The 18,039-nt window shown below is 45.5% G+C and overlaps 1 protein-coding gene and 1 long non-coding RNA gene across 3 annotated transcripts in view; one reads left to right on the forward strand and one right to left on the reverse strand.

Moving 5' to 3' along the window:
* Positions 1-2,985: 2,985 nt before the first annotated feature.
* Positions 2,986-11,997, reverse strand: LOC140203876 (uncharacterized). 2 transcript variants are annotated; one of them, XR_011887405.1, is made up of 3 exons: positions 11,598-11,997; positions 10,507-11,488; positions 2,986-4,273 (listed from the first exon to the last, which is right to left on the reverse strand). XR_011887405.1 is itself a non-coding variant. In XM_072270023.1 (2 exons), exons 1-2 carry the CDS (start codon positions 11,641-11,643, stop codon positions 10,854-10,856), a joined length of 681 nt encoding a protein of 226 aa, XP_072126124.1. In that variant the 5' UTR covers positions 11,644-11,997; the 3' UTR covers positions 10,175-10,853. The 2 variants fall into 2 exon arrangements, 1 of the variants encoding a protein (XP_072126124.1); XM_072270023.1 differs by lacking the exon at positions 2,986-4,273 and having other exon boundaries at positions 10,175-11,488.
* The window catches only part of LOC140203877 (uncharacterized), a 58,113-nt gene continuing 48,277 nt past the window's right edge, over positions 8,204-18,039 (forward strand). The window contains exons 1-2 of the long non-coding RNA XR_011887406.1: positions 8,204-8,290; positions 17,076-17,155. This is a non-coding gene — a long non-coding RNA (uncharacterized lncRNA). The remainder of the gene's footprint in view (positions 8,291-17,075; positions 17,156-18,039) is intronic.

The raw sequence follows: 18,039 nt of genomic DNA on the forward strand, positions 1-18,039 counted from the left end.
TGGAGTCTGCTTTTCACTTGCTGGACACTCATAGACATGGCTTTGTGTCCCATCATCCACATCATTAGTAATATCAGTGAATAGTTGCAGGGCGGACAAAGATCATTGCAGGGCACTGCTCACGATTAAATCCTGCTGGGTTCAGTCCCCTGTCACATGACACAGTGATAATGGAGTTGTTGATGAATGATTGCAAACAATTTCAGTCCATTAGTCTACAGCAGATCCAGGCATGGTGTGGGGCAGCCACCTCAGGCCAACATCGGGCAGTCACTGGAAGAGCTGAGCGCCGTGATCAGTAAACACGAAATAGCACACCCGGATATGAACCAGGACATCTTGAGGAAGTCTCTGAACAATGACCACTCACATATCTCCTGTGGAACCAGAGGAGCCAACACTTGACCACTGTGATACCACCATCAACCACGGTTACCGTGCCAGCACATGGCCACACTTTGGTAAGGCTGATCACCTGGATGTACTTCAACTCCCAGCATATAGGCAGAGACTAAAGACCACAGTGTTGGTAGCAAGGACCAAGAAGATATCGTCAAGGAAGGCAGAAGTGCGCCGACAGGACTTTTGAGTTGGTGAACTGGATAATATTACTGCACAACAATTTTTTCAAAAATGTTGCTTCCTCAGAGTTTTTTTTGTTTATGATAGACTGCTTGAAGTTGAACACAAATATAATTTCAGACTACTTGGATCACGTAGGAATTTGGAGAAACAACAAATTAACTTTTATTGAATATAATGTGTTTAATTGCATAATGGTGCTGATGCTTTGCAATAGTTCAACTAAGATGAAAATATTTTGTTAATGATTTTCATTTGTGCTCAATGTCTGCGGCTTCTTGCTTAACTGTCCAACAATAATCCACCAGCATTGATGGATTCCAGTTGCCCTGATATCTTTTCTCCATGACCGCAACGTCCTGGTGAAACCTCTCACCATGCTCGTCACTAACAGCACCAAAATTTGCAAGAAGTCTAAATGGGAGTGGAGAAAATGAATCTTTAGTGACATGTTGCATTTCAAGGTTTTGTATGCTTGAAGCATGCTTTCAACCAGCTGCATGTAGTTTGGTGCTCTATAGATACCGAGAAAAGTTTCAACAACTTCCTTGAATGACTTGTGATTTTCTCCGGTCCCACTAGAAATTCTTCAAATTGCCTGTCATTGATGACCTGTTTGATTTGTGGACCAACAAAAATGCTTTCCTTAATCTTGGCATCAGTTATTCTGGGAAGCATCTGTCTCAAATATCAAAATCCTTCATAGAAATGTTTGTGCCTGGTGATAACAAATTCCATCCTTACAGTCCTGAACCCAAAAATTATTACTAAAAACTGTCCTGCCATGCAGCAGCCGCGCCGCCTAAGCATGCCTGGACAAGATAGGAATCTTTCCAGCTTACATTGTAGGCAACATTTTAATTGACTTGAATTATGAATTGAAATAATAAACATAGGTGACTTCAAAAATGGTGCGTGATAGGGAAATTTCATGATGATTTTCATGATCGGTAGCCCAAAATTCAAAAGATACAGCTAAAGGTATTCAGGAAGCAAGATCTTTGTTGTCCAGTGTATTCAGAGACTTATCTTCAAATCGGAATGAATATGCCACAGTTGTCACCAACTTTGTCAAACCCTGTGTGGATAAGTGTGTGCCTTCAAGAACATACCGGACATACCCAAAGCAAAAGCTGTGGATGGACCAGGAGATTTGTAGTCTGCTGAGGGCTCGATTTATGGCAGTCCAGGCTGGTGATCTAGCATTAGACAAGAAGCCCAGGTACGACCTGCGGAAGGCTATTTTAAGAGTGAATAAACTCATCTTGGTCAAGATGATGCCAGAATGCAATCCTCGCTCGGTCAACCTCTTCCAGATAGCTCATGAAGATATCCTTTTTTGGTCTTTTATGTCTGTTTTTCTCCTTAAATATGTTTCTGGGACTGTTAGAGTTAGAGACTGCGATTTTGATTGGAGATTGTTTCAGTGATCCAGTACCTTGCTGACTCTGAGAAGATCCTGAGCATGTACTCAGATCACCTCGATGCAATGAAACTTCAAGACAGGGTGCGAGCCGACGATTGACTCCATTTCGCCATTTAAAGCATTCATTAAGCGAGTGAACGTCTTGGCGCCGATGCCTGTCTTTTGATCGCTGCTGGAGATGGATTCTGTGAGCGGCCTTTTGCTTTGTGTCTTGCTGTGACAGGCGGGTCGGCCTCTCTGCCTCGTGTGGTGTCCCTCTCCTGTCTTTCAATGAATGTCGGTGATATCGGAGATGGTATTGTGGTTCTGTATTTGTGGATTCGACTGTTGTGTTTATGGACTGTGGACATTTTCAGACTTATATTCTGTGTTTTTTATCGCCCGTTCCTTTTCTGTTTTGTAGTGTGAGGGGAGGGTGTTTGGGGGTCGGTGTTCTGTTAGCTTTTTGTGTGGGGGAGGGGTTGTTTTGTGGGGTCGGTGTTACTGTTCTGTTTTGTGAAGGGGGGTATCGGGGGGGGATTGATGATTGGGATGCCATTTTTGTCAGTGGGGGGATGGGGTGAGTTTCATGTTTCTCTCTGAACGACTTTCATGTTCTTTCTTGTTTTCGTGGCTATCTGGAGAACACAAATTTTAAGTTGTATGTGGATACAGGCTTTGATAATAATGAACCTTTGTACAATTCCAATTGAACTTAGTGAAGGAATCAGATGCCCTTCAGCTCTGTCAGACTTTTCAGGCCATTACTTCCTACAAGGTGAAACCTAACAACATCACTGTGATGTTGTTAAACATGTTTTTTGCAGGTTTCTCAGTTATGTCCCATATCAGCACTGTCTTGATGTTCAGCAGTCACTTGGAAATGTTCCCCTTATTGCTGAATGCTGGTGTTATTCCACAAGAAGTATAGAATTCTGTCAATGCTTGAGTAATTCTAACAAAACATTCTTCTTTCTGGTATTCCTTGGGATCACTGAGTTGCCCTCTTGGACTGAATTCAGTGTCCGGCACGTGGACCAATGTAACTTTAGCAATTTGTCTGATCCAGGATTTAAACACAAAGCATAACAGATTGGACAGGAGACTGGTTAGACCCCTGTGTCTTGTCTCACCGATTTGTCTTGTGCCCAACATTATCAAAGGGTCATCCGTCCTTTGACAGAGTCAATTTAGAATTTCAGCCCCGTTCACCTTCATCACCTCATGCCTCACAGCCATTGGGTGAAAAACAGGTTCCAGTTCTTGCTGACTGGAGTTAGACAACAGGGAATCTGGCCAAAGAAACTGGAATTGGGATCTGAGTCACACTGAAGCAACAATGTACACAAATGAATGAGTGTATGGACAACCAGAAACACAGGAGATTCTACAGATGCTGGAAATCTTGAACAACACACACAAAGTGCTGGAGGAACTCGGCAAGTCAGGCAGCATCTATGGATGGAAATAAACAGTCGATATTTTGGGCTGAGAGATTTCACTGGTACAGGAAAGGAAGTGGGCAGAAGCCAGAATAAGAAGGTGGGAGGAGTAGAGAGGAATACATTCTGTCAGATGAGAGGTGAGACCAGGTGAGGGGGAAAGTGTGTGGATGGGGGAGGCAGTATGAAGTAAGAAGCTGGTAGGGCATAAGTGGAAGAGATAAATGGCTGAAACAGAAGGAATCTGAGAGGACAGTGGACCATGGAGGGAAGTGCAGGAGAAGGGGAACCAAATGGAAATGATGGGAAGGTGAGGAGAAACGAAGGGATGAGGGTGTATCTAGTATGAGGAATAGAATAAAAGGGAGAATAAAGGAGTGGGGGATCATTACTGGAAGTTAAAAAATAAGTATTCATGGAATCAGTTTGGCAGGTACCTGGATGGAATATGAGGTGTTGCTACTCCAACCTGACTTTGGCCTCACCATGGCAGTAGAGGAGCCCATGGACAGACATGACAGAATGGGAATGGAAAGTCAAATTGAAATAGGTGGCCACGAGGATAATAGAAATGTGATTGGAGAGGTAGTCAGTTTCAATCGTGTTTTATTCTCTCTCTGTTAAACTTCAATCCCAATGGATACCAGAGGCAGGTCTAGAATCCAGTAAGTGGATAGCAATAAAATTCATTGATGAATTGTATACACAGCCAATCACTTTATTTCACACTTTCCTGCTGAACAATGATACTGTTGGGTAGAACCATCGGAGAATGTTGCATTGAGATTACTCTGGTAAAAGAACTTTGGCACAGGCTCCGAAAAACAGCTGGGACATTTTCCACCTGGAAATGGAAGATTCATAGATTTAAGTGTTAGATATTTTTACCTCTTTTCCCATGCTTGGAAAAAAGGAAGCCCCACATATTCCCACTCTGTATCCTTTGTATATCACATCCTATCAGGATGAGGTTTTGTCAGCCATGATAAATGAATGTGCTCTCTGAACCTGGTCGAGGATCTGAGGACACAAGGTCACAACATTCACTTGAGGATTGGGCATCAATTCAAAATTAATCCCGCCACCTACATTTCAGTGAGTGGACAATCGACAGAAGAGTCTGTCAGGAAACACTGGAAATAGACTCTGGAGACTGAAACAAATACAAAATTGCAGAGATATTTTTTTGAGGAACTAACACTGAGAAGACAGTGAAAAGGGAACAGGGAGATTTTCTCTAGAAGGTAAAACATGGGACGTGAGCTTTGCTCACTAAATTATTTTCATTATAACTACAAACATAGACAACTAAAATTATTGCACCAACACCGCCGGGTATTTCTTATTTTTTTTTAGCATGTCATACCAGACATTCAGCCATTCTTGTCTGGCACGTGGTGTCAGGATTAACCGGGTCACGTTATGAACGTTCCTGACTCGACCCTTATATATTTCTTACGAGGCCAAGTGGCTATCTCGACACTCAACCGGGCACGGATGGACAGCGTGCTCGGGAGTGGGGAAAGCGTGCTAGGGAGTGGCCTAACCAGGATTTGAACTCGGGAACATTCGCTCCAGAATCTGGTGCTGATCTCACTGCGCCACCAGCCGGCCTGGAATTTCTTAATTCCAGTGGTGATGTCCCCACTGTTAGTGGACCATGTCTGACTGATGCTCTCAGGCTAATAGTCCTTGACCAGACAGAGGAGGCTGATGCCTTGGTCAGATTCTGTGTTGCAGGAAGGAGTGATGTAGACTGATGGTGCGGACTTGACCTCTGAAATGGAAAGAAATTCACAGGCGGTTCTCTGAATAAATGCATTACTGGCAGAGAAAGGAGACGTTTTATAAAGCAGTAATTTTCAAAATTATTCACCTCATGAAACAAAGCTGATATCACTTTAACACTCAGCTGTGAGTCTGTGTCGCTGAGGTAGGAGGGTGTGGATCAATCCCACAGTGGCAACTTGGACTCACAATCCAGGCCAACACTTCAGTGCAGGACTGAGGCAGTGACCCAATGTCCGATTGGTGGAATTTCAGCCAAAATACCAAAGTGACAATCTGTCTCTCCTCCAAATACAATTCCTGATTCGGAAAAGTCTGTTAGCACTTGATCAATGAAGTTTACAAAAAAAGTAAGATTTAGAAGTAACTTATTGGAATAATTCTGATGTGTTCAGTGTTGCTGTTGATGAGAGGAGTGATTGGTGTGGATATAGTGGTACCGAGTCTCCAGCACCATGTGTGCAGTATAGTGGAGGTTGGGAAATGGACTCTGCTTCTGAAATTCAACTCAACAGACTACATGATGCAGCTGACACTGCCTCACATATTTACCGTGTGTGACTGAGCAAGAATTCCAACCCCACTGAGTCTGTGGAAACTACTGGCTAACTGGGAGGGAATGGTAACTTGCATCAGAAAGGACAGAGGAACTGTGGAAATACATTAGCCCAGACTCTGTGGAGAAGTGTCGGCCAACACAACCGACAGTGACGATGAGATTCCTGGGGAGATGGAGAATTCTCAAAGTGTTGTTAGATGTAGGTGATATTCTCACTGAACGACCAGCCCAGAGAGGAAATGCAGGTTGTAGCAATTCCCAACCACTTAAGGTGTGAAATACACTTGAAAGCACTGTTTCTTAATTCATTTCACAGGAAAAGGAGACGTGTTGACTTACTAAGGTAGGTAAAGGTGTGAAGATCAATTAGCTAATTGACCAATTGACAGCTTTGACAGGTGGATATGTGGTTTGACCAGTTGTCAGAGTTACCTTGAACAGTGTTGTGGACGGGGTTTGTTCTGACCCACTGACGTGACATCATTCACCTCATGATTGACACTGTCAATGACAGATTGTTGCTGGTGGATGAGGTTAAAATCACCCAAAAAGACTGTGTGGACACAGCAGGAGCTCTGGGAGTAGGAGACTAGCGGGAGGGTATGTGTCAGACAGTGTGAATTGCAGTAGATGAGGGCTTTGTTGCCCAACAGTAAGATGGTCAACAGACACACACAGGCTTCAGATCGATTCTGCTATTGGAAGGGCAGCAAATTCAACATTTGGAGTGGAAGTGGAGTGGTGGGAAGGTCACAATTTCATTCAGGGGCAAAATAATGAAATATTCACTTCACAGTCATCACTCTGGGACAAAAGGCATAAAATATTGAAATCTGGGTTTCAAATAGAATGAATATAAATCAATAACTATCTCAAGTAGATAGGAATCGATATAATGTAACTGGTCAGTAATGACAGCTGCATTGTTTTGAACCATTTCAAGGTGACACTGGGGACTGTGAACTCAGAATATTTGCCTTCCTGAGCAAACACAGGTGATTCAGGTTGACAGGACAGGCAGAGCAGAGAAATGGTCCCTTTCTCATTCCTTTCAGACTGGGCCTGAAACAACCAGTGAAATGCTGACGTCAGACTCCCCATCGGGGACACAACTTCTGTCAAACAGTGGGACAAGCTGACCTGTGCTGTGATTGAAGTGTCACAGGAGAGAAAGCACAGGGCACGGTGCCAGCCGGACCATGTCCACACAGACCGGGCTGAATGGTGCTGGTTCAAACCTACTGGGACTCTCCCCACACTCCTACACTGGGAAAGGTGGGACCTCACTGGGTTTCTGGATGCTGGCGGCTTGTGTTGAGGTGTATCAGGGCCTCAGCATTAAATAGCCTCAGACAACACCCTGCTGGGACTCTGGGTCCAGAACACCCTGATGGGAGGGGTTTGTCTTGTGTTAATGCTGTCATGTAATTAACAGGTTCAAAATGACTTGGAAACATTAAAGTTAATGTAAATTCCTGTGGCAACAATTAATTTTGCATATTTTGTTTAAAATAATAAATCTGAAATGCATTAAAACATAATAATCAGACAGAAATCATTCCTGGATAAATCCCTTCCCAAGGCCCGGAATCCCCAGTCAGATGAATGGAAAATGTGATCCTTTGTCAGGTCCGGCCTGTGAGGGAAACGTGGAGGTGGATTTCCCAGTGTTACCCTGGGAATTCCAGCAGGACCTGGTGCCATGTGGTAGTGTGTGGTCACTGCTCTGGAGGCATATGTCACTCAGTAAATCCTGGGTTACAGTGGTCTGTGGAACTGTGAGATTGACTCCAGTGTAAGTGACTGAACACTAGTTGTCTCCTTCAGACTGCCAGGCACAACCAGCACCATTTCACCCACACTATCCTCAGCTTCCCAGGTAGACAGTACCTCAGGAAAGGGCTGGTCAGCTGTAGTCTGAGGAGCCTTACTGCTCTTTATCAGTGTCAACCCCTGACAGCAGGGGAATTGCTGGCCCAAAGACTAGGGACCATATGGATGGCCTATAACTAACTAGTGTTTGTCTATTCATCTACTGCATAGTCAGAATTCAGCTGAGGACTTCTCAGTGGTGGGGAACTTTAGGAATTGTAGGCCGAAAGTGACCATTCCCTTCCAACATCACCCAAGCGGACTAGATTGTCATGTCGTAGTTCAGTTTGTGGGAACAAGATGCAGACAAGTTGGAGGTTTAGTCCCCCACATGAAGTGACACACTGCAGAAGTACTTGCTGGGTTGGAAAAGGCTCTGGGATGTTCTGGGGTTGTAGAAGTCAATGAAAAACAGATTGTTTTCTTGAAAATAAATTCTGTAAAATAACACTGGAAACAGCGTAGTTGCCAGAAATCAGACTGACGGAGTCTGGTGAAAGGTCACTGATGTGAAACATTCACTCTGCTTCTCACCCACAGATGTTCCCTGAGCTGCTCAGTGTCGGCAGTGCAGGAGGCACAATAATGTCAGTCGGTGAGATTTGCAGCTGAGGATCTTTTACATCCCGGGACCAGCAGGTGGTAAGTACAGTTCTGTCTGGATCAGTGATCCTCTGGGTCTTTGTAAAAACACCCAACAAACTGACTGCAGGGTGCTGGGGTGAAGAGAGGAACTGGATCTGGGTGGGTCACAGGGTGCTGGGGTGAAGAGAGGAACTGGATCTGGGTGGGTCACAGGGTGCGGGGGTGAAGAGGGGAACTGGATCTGAGTGGGTCACAGGGTGCTGGGGTGAAGAGGGGAACTGGATCTGGGTGTGTCACAGGGTGCTGGGGTGAAGAGGGGAACTGGATCTGGGTGGATCACAGGGTACTGGGGTGAAGAGGGGAACTGGATCTGGATGGGTCACAGGGTGCTGGGGTGAAGAGGAGAACTGGATCTGGGTGGATCACAGGGTGCTGGGGTGAAGAGGGGAACTGGATCTGGGTGGATCAGCTCAGAAGAAATTTGCAATGAAATAACACTTGGGAATTTGTACGAAATGATTGCCCAGAATCAGCAGATTGGGGGAGACTCAGTCTGATTTTAGTCTGTATTGTACTAAGTGGATAGAATATCGGGTAGTATGAACGAAAGATGGGCAGTTTTATTTATTCATCCTTTGGGATCTGGGCTTTGCCGGTAAAGTCTGAATGAATTACGCATCTGAGCTGCTATTCAGAGGGCATTTGGAGACAAACACATTGATGGATCAGGAGTCATAAATAGGCTCGAAGGGTCAGGATGACAGATCTCCTTCCCTGAGGGACATCAGTAAAACTGAAGGGTCATCATTACCAATGATTGGATTTAAAAACAATACCAATTATTAAAATCTTGGAAATCCGACCACAGATCCAAATCTGTATTATGAACTGAGTATAAATTTGTCAATTTTGTTATGGTGGTATCCGTGGACTGTTCATCCATCCCTCTGCACTACTCATTTGCTTTGATGTACTGTCCTGTTTCCAATCACTCCAAATCCAACCTTGTGCCTGTCCATTGGATCACTGTGTCCACGGTGTCCTGGACAATATTTCTCCTTCAATAACATCACCAGAACAGACTGTCTGATCGTTCTCGCCTTGCCGTTTGTGGATTCTGCTGTATGCAGAGTGGCTCCACATTCCCGACTCTACAACAGGGCTGTACTTTGAAACAACTTCATTGCCTGTGAAGACCTCGGGGGCACCATGAAAGGTGCTCTGTAAATGTCAGCACTTTATCTCACAACCACTTTTACTGAATCACCAGCAACACTGGTTAACGTAGGAAAACACTTGTTAAACAAACCCAGTCGGGGGATGGAGGAGGACAAGAAATTAGATGAGTTGCTCTGTCTGTGAACTAAGAATAAACAGTTCATTTGAACAGTAAAGTTCAACTCGTGTCCCGTGAGTGTGTGATGGGACAGGTTGGGGGAAGCTTCACTCTGTGTCTAATCTCTGCTGCCCCTGTCCTGGGAGGGATGGGACAGTGCAGAAGGATCTTTGTATCTAATCCGTGGCTGCCAGGACAGGACATGGGAGCTGTGATCTGCATTTAACTCATGCTCTGTGTACTCTGGGGTGCTTGTTGGAATCCCTTTGAGGAAGAATTTCCCAGATTTACAAGATAAATACTGATTCCATTGAATGATAGAGCAGAGAGTGAGGCCGTTCATCCTATTGTTTCTGTGCTTCATTTAGCTGAGCAAACCCAATAGACCCATTGGTCTCTCTGCTCTTCCCTGTATCCCTACAAAAGGCGGATCTCATCCTGTTCCCTCTCCACACTCACTATTGGCCATCACCATCATTCAGGCAGTGTGTCCCAGATCACAAACCTTCATCAACAAACCTTCCCTTAAATGCTCCCCTATTACACATTATTGAATTGAACGCTTCCCTCCCCACCCCACCTGCACCACTCCCCACTCCCCCACCCAACAATGCAAGGCTGCCCGGAACGTGTGAAGGAATTGAGATTTCAGTTCCCCGCCTTACCTTTCCTGCACCACTTCCCCACTGCCTTCCCAACTCCAAAAATCTTCCCCACAGTACCCCACCTCCTCGCCCATCAGGGAATAAAACTAAAACCTCAATTCCATCAATTAATCCTGGGATATCGCCGATACTTTTGCTGTATCCCAGGACGGACCTCATGCCGGACATTACATGATGGGACTGACACCCACCTGTACCCTGGGGATATTGAGACATCAACCAGATCATACATGTGTACACCGTTCCCTCAGATTATGTCTGAATCCCATTACCTTCAACATGAAAGCAGCCGACAGTAAAACCCAATCCCAGTAATTTGACACCGAACAGATCCATTGTTGTCACTGACAGGGAACAAGTTCAACTGCACTGAAACGCTCAGCCCCTGAACGTGGCTTCAGTCGGTGCTGAGGATCAGAAGCCAGACTTGAACCAAACACTGAGCTCACTCAGCACAATCGGCCGGTGTCAAGGCACAGTCTGGTGACAAGATCCGACCCCATTCCCCTGAGCCTGTTCCCGGTCTGTGGACAGTGCACTGGTGGGTGGGGTGTGTACCCTTGTACTGTTACTGTGCTCTAGAGAAACCCGCCGGTTCGGGGAGATTCATGTACTTTCTCTAAATATCAACATGATCCCTGTCCGGACCGGGAGCAGCCGCTTCCAGGATTTCCATCCCAAACTCTGTCCTTGTCTCTTGTTGGCGTGTGAGTAAAGGCATTTTCACAATTTCCCTGTCTGCGGACACCGGCTCCCGCCATCCCCCAGAATCAGAGTCAAATCCTTTTGGGCTTTTAATTGTCCAGAAATGGGCATTTGCGCCCAGCAGTCCGAGTAAGGCTTCAGGGATTTGACTCTGGGAAGCAGCAATGCGGAATCCGTGGAGACAGACTGCGCTGCAGACGCTCCTTTGTCGGGACCAATTTCTGTTCAGCTCCCCATCACCGTGCTCCCACCCTCTCGCACAGTAATAGGTGGCAGTGTCGTCCAGTCTCAGGTTGTTCATTTGCAGATAGACGGTGCTGCTGTCCTTGGAAACAGTGAACCGGCTCTGGACTCCAGGCGCGTTGTACTTGTTACCACCACTCGATATGTCTGCCAGCCACTCCAGCCCTTTCCCGGAGACCTGTCTCACCCAGTCCATGCTATAGCTGCCGAGGCTGAACCCACTGACCGCACAGTCAGTCTGTGAGAATGTCCGGGCTTTACCACAAGCTGACTCGGGCTGTGTCAGCACGACGGCGGACCGCACGCCTGTCAATAAAAAAGAGCAGAAATTAATAAAATGTTCTACGGTCAGGGGTTCACAAAGCCTCTGAGAAACAGCCGGTCCCGGTTGAGCGACAAGCGGCGGGACACCCACCTGCCAGACAAGACAAGGGAAGACAGAAATAAGGCACGACCCCCATCGCCCTGAACACTGAGCCGGACTTGGACACTTTGAGATCGGCGGCTTCAGCTCAGGCCGGCTTTGTCCGGAGTCGCAGTGAGCGCTGTTTAGATAGGGACGTGGGCTGTGAGTGAGAGAGGGAGCCGCGGTTTGAACAGGCTCTCACACACTGAAACCAGAGGCGCAGCTTCCTGTCCCCACCCACAGCAGCGATTTCAATTCCCCAAAAGATGTTTGTCTCTGCAACAGGCGGCAGGTCAGCGGCAGTGACCAGATCCGGATTAAAGATCGGTCACTCTCTGTTCGATTCATCAATTTCAGCGATGAACAGTTTGTTTAAACTGAAACACACAGAATCCCAGCGAGAGAGAATGAGAGACACCAGTCAGTGGACAGATATCCCCCGGGAGACAGGGACTGAGAGACCAGTCAATGGACAGATATTCTCCTTAGAGACATAGGCTGAGACTGTCTTTGCAGGAAAATGTATGAAGCAACAAAAAGAGTTACCACACAATCTTCTCACTGCTCCCACACCACAAGAATCAATGCTAAACAGCGATTCCTGGTGGAAATGGGTGGAATTTACACTTATAAGGTATTTTCTCTTTCAGGGACTTGGCACCATGAATTTCAGTGCCAAGCCCTCAGCAGTTCTCCCCACAAAATCTTTTTAACCTGTTTCAGTGTGATACTGGTTGAGGGATCAATGTCGGAACAGATAGTGGAGAACTTTCCAAACCTTTTATGTCCACCTGACACAACAACCCCACCATGGCACCAGTCAAAATAGTGAAACTTCTTTTTACCCCCAAGAGGACCACAATCTTGTCAAAGAGTATCGTGGCTTGTGTGCCTCAGTGAACCAGAGATCTATGTTGGCTTACATCGGGGTCTTGTGCTTTAACTCTAGGTAGGGTCACCCATGCCAAACATGTGAAAGGATAGAGACTGAACAAAGAACGGTTCACCGTTCCTCCAGGTTTGGAGTTTCAGGTCAGGGTTAGTGAACCTGACTTATTATAAAGAAAATTGTAATTGTTACGAGATGCTCCCAACTGTGCCAGCTTCCAGGATTTAGACTCTCCAACTCTCTGGAGCACAGATAGCCGGTAGCAGCCCCTTTAAGGTTCAGGATGATCCCGCTAATTGATAATCATGTTTTGGGCACCAAGAATTGAGTATGAAAGAACACCTGAACTGATGTTCAGTGCTCAATGGTAAACCCTACTAGTGATATTGTCTAGCATTCGTTTTGTGCTCAGACCTGGATCCAGTTTGATACCGTGTCTCGATCTTTGTTTCGGATACTCCAGCATTTGGGTCCAAAGCATCTTCATCAAAGACTCTTGTCGCAATTATGGAAACAGCAATGAAGAATCCTTCTACATCTGAGTGTGATAGTGTTCCCTAGTCACCACCCGGGACTTGCATGGCTGACAGGAGTGAAAACAGAGAGGAAACTATGGGTATGGTGAAGGGAGCCATGAACTTTGCCAAGACCAAGACCAAAAATGTTTTTTGGAATTGTCGAACCATGTACAACACTGTCAAGCTAGCACAAATAACTACGGTAATGTGTCATTACAGCCAACGTACACTGGCATCAGTGAAAGCAGATGGTCAGGGTCTGGCAGACTAAAGGCAGCAGCTGGTGCAGCAGTTTTATATTCAGGAAGGGAAGATGGTCAACGTCATGATGGATTAGCTGTCATTTTGAAGAAAGGCATTGAGAAGTGCCCAGTGGAATGAAAACCAATCAACAGTCGGCTGGTGAGAGTCAGGCTGAGAGTGAAGCAAGTGAACATGACTGTGATCCAGTGTTATGCTCCAAATAACAATAGTGACATTGAAGAATAGGATATCTTCTACAAATGGTGGAGTTAGAGTTAACACCACGCCGTGACATAATCATCATCATTGGAGATCTAAATGGCAAAGTGGGAAATAACAACTCACACTTCATTAGGGCCATGGATACGCAAGGATATAGGATGATCAATAACAATGGTGTTAAGTCTGGTGGAATTCTGTGCCATGAACAATCTGGTCACAGGAGAGACCCTCTTTCCACACCATGAAATAAACAAACTGACATGGAGCTTACCCAATGGATGTGACAAGATCCAGATTGACCATTTGATGATAAATGGTATGTGGAGACGATCCTTGCAGGGTGTAAAGGTGAAGAGAGGAGCAGATACAGGAAGTAATCATCACCTTGCTGTAGCAGTGATGAAACTCATGCTGAGAAGCACTGGGACCACAGCACATGTACAAAGATGTTTTGATGTTGAGAAACTTAAGAACATCAGTGTGAGATCTGCCGTCACCATTCAGCTTAAGGAGGGCTTTCAGACATTGGCGGGGATGTGTCAGTGGACAAGATCAACACGATGTAGAAACAGATTGCATCAGTGTTCAACAAGAGCAGCGAGGCTTGTCTACATTACAGCGCTGGAAAAAATAACAAAGCATGGATACAGCAGGAAACATGGACAGACTTAGAAGAAAGATGGAAAATTAGGAAGAAAATGTTCAATGCAAAGTCAACACGAATTAAGGTGAAACTTTAATTGGCATTCACTGAAGCTAGCAAGAAAGTGAAGAGCTTCTAAGAGTGGATAAGAGAGTCTACATAGAAGACCTTGCACTGGCGGCCACAAGAGCGCCAGTCGATGTGATCAGGAAAATATATACAAGATTTCAAAACTGGTATGTGGAATGTTCCAAGCCAGATCCAGTAGCCCCATGAGAGGCAAGAAGGGTCTGCTTTTGACAAGAGAATGGAGCACGATGGACAGGGTATTTCAGAAATTTACTGAGTAGACGCAGAGGACCTCTGGAAGGCCCCCTGTTCAGATTAAGTCAAGCCACATCTCCGACAGGAAGCTGAGAAGGAAATATCCCAATATCACTGTCCAGTTTCACCCACCTGTCAAGAATGAGAATATGAAATGTGTTTCTAGTAAATCAACAGCTGCACACAGAGATCCTGTTCAAATTTATCCCGTGCACTGAGTGTCAGAAGGAGGTTGTTCAGCCCTTCCGTCTATTCCCTCCAAAGCTGACCTATGTCCGATCTCCATTTACCCTCCTTGGCTCATATTTTAATAATTGAACTCAAACAAAATTCTATTAATTTTGAAATTTCAACTGACACCTCCTCCCACCGCCCCTCACCCCAGTCTTGACCAGTTCCCAGGAAGAGATCCAGATTTCCAGTGCCCTGTATATCCTGAAGTAACAGATTCTTTGTGTTATTCTTCTGCACCATTCTTGAAAGTTTTTAAACTCCCCAATTACACTGGCCTTCAATTTTCCACACTTCGGGGAACAAGAGACCAGACCTAATATTCTATCCTAGTCCCACTAGCACTTCACTGGCCCTGGTCCACACAACCCCTTCTCCAAGGGGTGATGCCAAGAATCACAGCCAGTGCTTCAGATGTGGTCTAATTAGAACATAGAATACAGCACATTACAGGCCCTTCAGCCCACAATGTTGTGCCAACCCTTAAACCCTGCCTCCTATATAGCCCCCCACCTTAAATTCCACCACGCACCTGTCTAGTAGTCTCTTAAACTTCACGAATGTGCCTGCCTCCACCACTGACTCAGGCAGTGCATTCCACGCACCAACCACTCTCTGAGTAAAAAGCCTTCCCCCTTGAACTTCTCACCCCTTACCTTAAAGCCATGTCCTCTTGTATTGAGCAGTGGTGCCCTGGGGAAGAGGCGCTGGCTATCCACTCTATCTATTCCTCTTATTATCTTGTACACCTCTATCATGTCTCCTCTCATCCTCCTTCTCTCCAAAGAGTAAAGCCCTAGCTCCCTTAATCTCTGATCATATTGCATACTCTGTAAACCAGGCAGAATCCTGGTAAATCTCCTCTGTACCCTTTCCAATGCTCCCACATCCTTCCTATAGTGAGGTGACCAGAACTCCAATTGTGGCCTAACCAGAGTTTTATAGAGCTGCATCATTACATCGCGACTCTTAAACTCTATCCCTCGACTTATGAAAGCTAACATCCTATAAGCTTTCTTAACAACCCTATCTACCTGTGAGGCGACTTTCAGGGATCTGTGGACATGTACCCCCAGATCCCTCTGCTCCTCCACACTACCAAGTATCCTGCCATTTACTTTGTACTCTGCCTTGGAGTTCGTCCTTCCAAAGTATACCACCTCACACTTCCCCGGGTTGAACTCCATCTGCCACTTCTCAGCCCACTTCTGCATCCTATCAATGTCTGTCTGCAATCTTTGACAACCCTCTACACTATCTACAACACCACCAACCTTTCTGTCATTTGCAAACTTGCCAACCCACCCCTCCACCCCCACATCCAGGTCGTTAATAAAAACCACGAAAAGTAGAGGTCCCAGAGCAGATCCTTGTCGGACACCACTAGTCACAATCCTCCAATCTGAATGTACTCCCTCCACCACAACCCTCTGCCTTCTGCAGGCAAGCCAATTCTGAATCCACCTGGCCAAACTTCCCTGGATCCCATGCCTTCTGACTTCCTGTACAAGCCTACCATGTGGAACCTTATCAAATGCCTTCCTAAAATCCATATAGATCACATCCCCTGCATTACCCTCATGTATATGCCTGGTCACCTCCCCAAAGAACTCCATCAGGACTGTTGGACATGATCTGCCCTTCACAAAGCCATGAAATCTCTACTCCACAGTAGTGTAATTTCCACCCCTCTGTATCCCTGTTTTCCCCATTAACTGCAGCACATTGAGACCTTTAGCTTAAATTCATCCTTAGGATTAATTAGAACCCAAACCTGCCAGTGGTCTCTCATCTTTCACATTCCCTCTCTGTCCGCTGGGATTGGTCATTCCCTTATGGAATCTGAGTCAGTCAGCTGACACAGCAGAAACAAGACCTGTCCAAACAACAACCTCTGTGACTGTGGGCAGTTTACCTCCTTATGTTTCTCACCACCCCTGAGTATTTTCATACGTACCTGCCTCGACCTAAAGAGAGTGGGAGAAGAACATGGTGAAGGAAAGGAAACTCAATAGATTTTGTTTCTCTCCCGTGACTCTGGTAATACACAGAGTTAAATGAAACGTACAGCACAGCAGCAGATTCAGACCAATTATTTCATGCCATTGTTTATTTTCTGCAGGAACCTCCAGTCACTCCATCTTTGTGCATCTGGGTTAACTTCCTCTTCTGTTCCCTTTCACAACATTCACTTCTGTGGGAGAGATCTATATTCTCCCATCCTCTGGATGAATAATCCAAGTTGGATGATTAGTGATTATTTACAATAGTTTTAATCCCCCTGAAGACTTTCTCCTCCACCCTATCAGGTATTTTTCTCATCTGTGAGGTGGAAATATGCTTTACCCTTCAACCTTCTCATGACCCGCCTCTCACATATTACTAATGAGTCCAACAATGTCCCCCTTTTTTCACAGGAAAGAGCCCAAAAGTCAAATCCAGTACATTCCAGCATCAAGGAGGCAGTGTCCCTGCTGGGAGAATTCCATGGGACTGGGTAAGAGGAGAGTACAGATTGCTTTTTGTCCAAGTTGAAACATAGGTTTCATGCCTGCATTAATCTGGGTGAAACTTCATGAACCCTCAGTTCTGGTTGCTCCATTGTAAAGATGTGGAGGATTTGGAGAGGATGTAAAAGATGTTCACGAGCATGTTGCCTGGATTAGAGAATATTAGCTGTAAGGAGAGGTTGAACAGTCTTTGACTGTATACTCTGGAGTGTAGGCTGAGAAGCAACCTGATAGAGGCTGATAAAAGCATGAGACTCATCGATAGGGTCGACAGTCAGAGTCATTTTCCCAGAATAAAATGTCATTTCCAAAAGAGATTTAAGATGAGGGGTATAACATTCAAAGGAGATTTGTGGGTTGTATTTTTACACGCAGTGATAGGTGCCTGGAATGCACTGGCAGGAGTGGTGGTGAATCAGCATGATAGGACAGTGGAGATACATTTGAAAAAGCACATGACCATTCAGGATATGGAGGGATATGGATTCTGTGCAGATAGTTCGGTTTAGATTAATTTGGCGTTGTGGTTGTCATAGTCATCATGGGCTGAAGGGCCTGTTCCTGTGCTCTGCTGTTCTGTGTTGTAGGTTTACTTGAAGGTCAGTAACATTTGTGATTAATAGCTGACAGATGTCTGAAACTCTGCGATAACATTAACACTCAGTCCTTACACTTCCTCTCAGGTTTCACAGGCAGGTTTAATTTGAGCAGGGGGCCCTCCCAGTGGAGCTGTGTTACTAAAAAGAATAAACACACTGCTTTACATATGGAAATACAATTCTAACGTTGTGCTTTGCACCAGCCTACGTTTATCACACAGAATGAGACAAAATGAATCGAAGCCGAAGGGCAAAATATGCAGAGACAGCAA

Source organism: Mobula birostris, chromosome 10 (assembly GCF_030028105.1).
Source record: "Mobula birostris isolate sMobBir1 chromosome 10, sMobBir1.hap1, whole genome shotgun sequence".
Classification (NCBI taxonomy): Eukaryota; Metazoa; Chordata; class Chondrichthyes; order Myliobatiformes; family Myliobatidae; genus Mobula; species Mobula birostris.

What these genes read in the sequence shown, in the direction of transcription:
- LOC140203876 (XM_072270023.1), bottom strand. Translation starts at nt 11,643, where the DNA reads ATGGGGGTCGTGCCTTATTTCTGTCTTCCCTTGTCTTGTCTGGCAG. An exon ending in TCCCTTGTCTTGTCTGGCAG is followed by an intron (nt 11,489 to 11,597) that starts GTGGGTGTCCCG and finishes TTTTATTGACAG; the next exon opens with GCGTGCGGTCCGCCGTCGTG.